This window comes from Rhinolophus sinicus, linkage group LG10 (genome assembly GCF_036562045.2).
Source record: "Rhinolophus sinicus isolate RSC01 linkage group LG10, ASM3656204v1, whole genome shotgun sequence".
NCBI lineage: Eukaryota > Metazoa > Chordata > Mammalia > Chiroptera > Rhinolophidae > Rhinolophus > Rhinolophus sinicus.
The window spans coordinates 61,781,453-61,788,410 of record NC_133759.1 but is presented as its reverse complement, the minus strand read 5'-3'; the positions used below and the strand labels follow the sequence as shown (position 1 = coordinate 61,788,410).

Genomic DNA, 6,958 nt, shown 5'->3' with positions numbered 1-6,958 from the left:
CATAGTATTCCCAGTGGCAAAAGTAGCATAGGCTGAGTTTATGTGTAATGAACTGCAAATTAGCTGTATCTGTGCCTCTTTTTCTACTATCAGAGGAAGCACACGAGAATGAAATCCATGAGAATAATGTAATTTTAGGCCAGATTTGCAAACTGGTATCTCATAAACAGAATACAGTCTTCAGCTATATCTTAAAAAAAAAAAAATTCAATGGGTTACCAATATGCAAAATTTGAAGATTTCATATAAACATCTGAGTTTCTGGATTTTCCTAAAAAAGAAAAAAACAGAATAACTGGACCACACAGGCTCCATGCATGGTAACACTCGGCTGGGCCCAAATGCTGCCAGCTGGAACCCTGCAAAGAGCTAGGTCTCTACCCTCGTCACTGTGTGCTTTGGCACTAACAGGTGACCCTGGTTGTATGCCTTTTAGGCCCTGTATGGGAATTACTCATAACCAATTATAATTCCTTCCAAAATGTATTTGCAGGATTTATTAATAGTAAGAAGCCACTTTCAACCCACTCCAGAATGTGTGGCCACATATCCGTGTGCCATGGCCTAATGGTTGAGAATGACTATCTTAGGGAAAGTCTGGCTTCAGGTGTTTCTCATAGCATGCATGTGACTCTATTCTTGGGTTATAGCCTCTTTAAGCAGGTGGGAATTAGGGCTGGATAAATATTTCCTGGTCCATAAATATACTCAGTTATGGTCAATGTCCTGGCTTTCATATTTGGTGATCAGTTTTGTTTTTTTAAATAATGTAGCTAGCTGCCAAAGTAAATAAATGAGAACTTAACATTTTTTGAAATGACACAAAATTACCTAAATAAATAAAGTAAATAAATGAGAGCCACTTGTGGACCAATGACGTGAGAAAGCCACAGCAGCCAATGATATGCCCCTGAGATCTTTTACAAGAAAAAACAAATCCCAGCCTATTCAGCCTAAAATCTCTAAATGTTTAATAAGAGAGGATTTTAGTTTTCTTCTAATTTTATTATCTTTTTTTTGTGTGTGGGTATGTGCAACTAATGACTTCCTCTTTAATTTACTTTGAAGTGTGAACAAGATTCTATTTTGTTGCTTTTGTCTTGTGCCCAGGTGCACTAGGAAATACAATTCTGTCACTTCTGCTTCTAGTCCCTTAGTAGTGCTTTTAATCTTGTTTTCTTATATTTATAAACTAGATGGAGGTGACTTGAATTCGCTAGACACTAAATCTTTCATTTCGAAGGCAGACAGCTCACGAAAGGAGCTTTGTCAAACAAACCCTAATAGATTTTGAAATGGGACTGTCAAACTTAATTAAAAGAGAAACTCATATTAGGAAATGACATTTGACCTTCTAGGAGTGCATATCCTATGCAGGTGGGGAATGTGTGGATCTCTTCATATAAACATTTTTATGCCCTCCATAACTTATTATATCTGTGACAATGGCATTGTGGCATAACATACTGCACTATAAAATCACTATATTGCTTTGCGAAAGTTACACTGGATTTGATCAGAAAAAGATGCCGAATTGTGTATTGGTGAAAACACTCTTCATGAGTCTATAACGGAAAAAAGCCAGGTAGTAAAACTTCTCAATGTGCTTGCCAAGTCCATTAACACATAAATCTAATCGCACTAAGAAGGAAACAAAGAAGCTTTATCTTACTCAAATATTTTGGTCTTTTGAAATAACCCATATTTTCCCTTTTACCAAGAGAAGGGCTCTGGATGAAACTCTTTGCGTTTGCTCTAATTTTGTTGCAACATTATTCATCGTACTTGATGCACAAGCTCAAAATCAATATTAGTCATACCACACTGAGCTCTTTATTACCAGAAATACATGATATAAGTTTTGAAACCATAAATGTTCAGAGTCAATAGGCAGATGGTAGCTACTGAATTCCCCAAACTGGTGCAAGTTAAATTTAAACACAAGTTGGTGGTTCACACATTTGTGTAAGGGACTTGGATAAATTTAAGTTGAATTTGACGACATTTACAAACATTTGAACTGTTTTATTGGATGGATGCCTGATTCTGATGTGGCCTTTTTTTCCGCTTCTTTCTTCTTCCAGGTCTTTCAAATGGGGGGCTGTTGCATTGAATGACCAATAGGAAATGAACTAATAGACCTGGACCTCTAGACTTGCTTTTTCATTGACTTAGAGGCTCTGGTTATAAAATAGGAAAAGCTGTGAATTCCATGTATTGTAAATTATGATAAGGATCTGTATGTGTGAGGCCATAGAAAAGAGAATATCCTTTTTTCTTCTCATTGGATTTTCATTCAGGACCAACACTTTTAAAAGGCTATTCCAGTAACACTAATCTCATAGAAAAGGCCATATGATCAGGGAATTTGGGACAATAATAATGCTTGCAGGGTTTTTTAATGGAAATAATCTCATTTTAGTTAATCTTATTTAAGAGTGTTAGGAGATTTTATGTAAAAATCCATATTTCTGGTTCTTTTGAAAAATTAAAGCTATGATAAAGCAGTGACTATATATCCTCACACAAAAGTAATTTTTGTAGCTTCTCATTAAGCAGGAAATGAGCTCTCCATTAGTCAAGTGAACACTCAACATGTCTGGATTCTGGAAGTTTTTTACTTGGCTCCTCCATTCTAATGTTTCTTGAAGATACACAGTGTCTTTTTGTGTAAAGGCTCTGAAAATTCTCTCAGTAAATATTTCTATTTTATTTTGTTTAAAAATACTCCCAAATATACTTGATTTCTTTCACATTTTGGGATTTACTGTTCTAGATAATTCTTTGAATATTTTATTTCAGTTTTTACTCCAAAAATTACAGATGAAAGTCAATTTCTTATGTTTGGTACAATTACTTGGTACATGGATATGGACCATGAGTTCAAGAAATTCTTATTTTCTGGTATGAATTTTATGCTACCTCCTGACAAATGTTTGTGAAAATGCTTGGGAAGCCTAAATTTTGCAATGCATATTCCATTTCCTTACTGGGTACTTTTATAAGCATTCAAAATGTAGAATCAATCTATCTGGTTAGAGTGTTTACACATTTAGTCAGACTTCAAGCTATATGGTAGGGATGAAGGAGCTTCTGGATTTTACCTGAGGTTTAACATTAAAAAGTCTAGGGGACCTATTGTGGTGCTGATCTCATAAGGGGCCCTAACAACAATGTATTCAAGAGAAAAGGCTTTGGAGAAAACGCAGGTACACTTGCAATATGATAAGTAACATCTAGTACTATTATGCTCTCCCCAGGTGAACTAGAACTTAAGTAGATATTTCCTTCATATAAGTATCAGCTGAGTAACTCTCAAAAAGAGAAAATGGGCAATAATACTTTTTTGGGATGTGAACCCCATATGTATCATCCAAGTCCTCTCTATGAAGGCCCAACAATGGGATTTGACTTTCCATTTTGCTGGCAGAGGATGCTGCAGTTATAATAATGGGTTTCTGGTTTTCCAAATGTTAGGGCTGAAAATAGTGGCTGTTATGGCAGCAAAAACTTCACAGACTGACTACGAGTCTCTAAACCAGGTATTCTCTGGATTTGGCTAAAACTGACTCAGGAAAAATAAATGGCAAATAAAGAGGACAAATAGGTTTAGAAAGAGTTATTTACCACTTTAATAGGGCGGTCCTACATTTGGTCACATAGATTATTCTGAAACCTAATTGCTGTAATGGTTTTCCTGTCTCATCAGAAGAGATCTGAATGCTCTTGGAAAAAGCAAATCAAACGTAGAAAAAGGTGCCATGATAACACTTGTTGCTACAGCACTATGTACTTAATGATGCCGGACTTTGGATTTAATCAGAGGACGTTTCTGCAGCCTAGGACAGCTATACAAAGCCTTAAGACATTGTATTTACAGGACTTATTAACACAAGGATCCATATGCTACCATAAGTCTGCGAGAGTCTTACTAGCATGGTGGAGCCGCTCCCTGCAGAATCCTCACATTCTTATCTGGGTAAAAGCTTGTAGTTCTAAAAATATTTTCCTGGAAGAGGTTAAAACGGTTATTATACATCAATTGAATATAAAGCATGGTTATGTAAGCCAAGCTTGCATGCTAATATTGCAAGGGCAGAAAGCAATAAAACAGGATGCTGTGCTTCCTTGGGCCATCTGTGGAAACAGAAGAAGCTCTGGTTCAGCATTATGATGTCTCAGATTCCAGGAGTCCACCTGTGGCTGGCCTTCCAGTGTGAGTGCCGTGTTGACCTCTCAAAAGGGCACATGTCTTCTTTGCCAATAGAAAAAGAAATGACAACAAAAAAGAAACAAAACAAAACATCCAAAACTCAAAGAGATACACCAGCTGCCTCAAACTGTGGTACTGTTCATTTCTTGAAGAGAATATATAATATTTCAAAATATTATATATACATATATTTCCAATGGTACAAAGTAACTGTAGATCCAAATTAGAAGAGAGTTGATCATTCTTCACAATTCCCAAAATTTTCATTGAGAAAACTCTTTTATTTAAAACACACTTTCCATGGTGTTGGCCAAAGACTCTGGGTTTTTCCACTTTGTGACACACAGTAAAAGCACTGTGATTATCTGGTAACCAGTCAAAGTGCAAATAAATCCATTTGGCTTGTAAGTGTTAGATGTTTTAAATTCTTAAAATGTATTTTCTGCAGAGTTGGTTTTCCTTTATTACTACAACAAATGCTTCTGTTAGGTTCTTGGGTGAATCTGAAACCAAAGAAAGAAAGAAATTTCAGGGAGAAAATAACCAAATGAAGGCACAAAGAAAGGTGATTAGGCAGAAAATGAGGACATCTCGAATTTTTAGGATGTTGCTTCTTTCAAATGATCTAAAGTAAAAAATGTTAATGTCTACAGTTGTAGTTTTCAAATGATGATCAAAGCACACTGACAGGCCACCATATTTTTATCAATTTATTAAATTAATTTTGCCACAACTGGGGAGATAGACTCTTGGAACCATGTCTAACCAGAATTGGCCCCGTGGGCATGAGATCCATGCAGTCATACAGAGCCCTGTACTGGAAAGGCTGTCACACTTAGTTTAATGACTTGCTGCTGCCATCTTGAAATTATTAGCAATTTTTGAACGAGGGACCCCATGTTTTCATTTTGGAGTGGGCTCTGCAAATTATGGGGTCAGTCCTGTGTCTGATGAGACCTTGAACTGAATAGGTCATTCCAAAACCTTGTCATGTTGGCCTGCTGTAAGATCTAAAGGGGAAGTCATTGCCAAGGTTAGACTACATTTGTTTAGGAACACAGAAGTCTTTTGCAAGGTGAGGAATTGTGCCTCAAACAAAATGACATAATGTTGAAAAGCAATCAAGGGCATACTCCTGTAACTATTGATGCCATTTATTCCATTTGAATGAGATTCCCAAAACTCCAATATTCAAAAACGTGCATGCACAGAGAATCAATGGTTTAGAGCATAAATGATGATTCTAATAGGGTCGAAGCTTCTGCTTTAGAGTTCTAGGACATATGACTTTTTTTTTCCATCATTTTTTAATCCCTTATAGTCTTAGAAATTGAGTATCTGAGTCTAGGTGTGGAAGTCCATTTGAAGTTTTAGGGGTTAGTAGGAATAGTAATAAATGTTTGCATTCAACAGTTGGTTGGGCCAGGGGTAGAATGTCTGAGAAATCTTCACACACTTATTTTTGTATCCTCCCCATCCTTCCAAACCTTGGTTTCCTACATTCCAGTGGCATTCATCACCTTCTGTTTAACTGCTTTCTTTTTTTACCAAAAGGAGGAAGAAAGTGACATTTACAAAAACTGCCTTTCTTTTATTTCTACCAACCCACCATACTCACTCCCATCCACCCAAACTTAGGCCCTATCCTCCATGGAAGACCAGGAGCCCTGTCACGTCTACCATCACATTCTTAATGCATTTATACACTAACTTTAGATAGTAGAGACTAAAAATACATTTATTGGCTAAAGAAATGAATGAGTTCACTTTGACCAGGCACAATTGTGATATTGTGATAGCAGTTGTTTCATTCTTCTTTCCTGAAATCTCAAAACACCTCTCTCTCTCTGTCTCTCTGTCTCTCTGTCTCTCTGTCTCTCTGTCTCTCTGTCTCTCTGTCTCTCTCTCTCTCCTCCACCTCCTCTCTCTTCCCCCTGCCCCAATTTTAAAGACATCTTATGCAAAATAGAATGGAGATCAAGAAAGGCTGTCAGAATACTTCAGACATGGTGGAATTTTGAGTGAAGATACTGAAATAAGCCAAAGTTAGCACTTTACCCTTTTAGTACTACACAAATCACTGTGGAGATACGCAAAGTCAGTGCTGCCATTAGGAGGATGGGCCCAGGAGGGAATGGGCAAATGATTGCGGTGGGTTTGTGTTGGGCCAATCACGTAAAATGCCCATTTGACCAGATGGTTGGTGTGATTAGGTGTGCAATCTGAGGTCTGTTCACTTGACCATTTTGGGAATGAAACTTGACTACGTTGTGCACTAACTGTTGATTCTCTCACTTGTCTGAAAGACATTAACCTATTGGGCTGTAGGAAATCCAAAATTGCTTGATACTTCCCCAGGTATTATAACACATTATGTTCTACTATTTTCATCTGCTTATTTTTCTTTCCAAATGATTTTGATTTTCTCATTTCAATTTCTTCTTCTTCCTTTCCTATCCCCAAACAACCAATGTTCACTTTTACCTGTGAATTATTACAGCATTGCCAAACAACTTATCTCCTCTATGGGGAGGTCTGTCTTTCTAAATTATGCCATTGTTCCTGAACACACAGTGTATAGATTTGTTCCTGAATGCATGAGCTATTGTCTTTCCAACTTGCGTTTTTTAAATATAAGTTTAAAGAAAATAAATAAACCAGTAGGTATCCAAAACCACAGGAAAAAAATCTCTGGTCAATATTTAAGCTGGTTAGTCTTGCTGTAAACTACCAATAAAGCAATTT

At 36.8% G+C, this 6,958-nt stretch overlaps 1 protein-coding gene across 2 annotated transcripts in view; it reads right to left on the bottom strand.

Annotated features, from left to right (window-relative positions):
• Nucleotides 1–1,810: 1,810 nt before the first annotated feature.
• TAFA1 (TAFA chemokine like family member 1) overlaps nt 1,811–6,958 on the bottom strand; it is a 558,841-nt gene continuing 553,693 nt past the window's right edge. For both annotated transcript variants that reach the window (XM_019711753.2, XM_019711752.2), the window contains exon 5: nt 1,811–4,716. In XM_019711753.2, the coding sequence (XP_019567312.1) occupies nt 4,699–4,716 (18 nt within the window). In that variant the 3' untranslated portion in view covers nt 1,811–4,698. The remainder of the gene's footprint in view (nt 4,717–6,958) is intronic.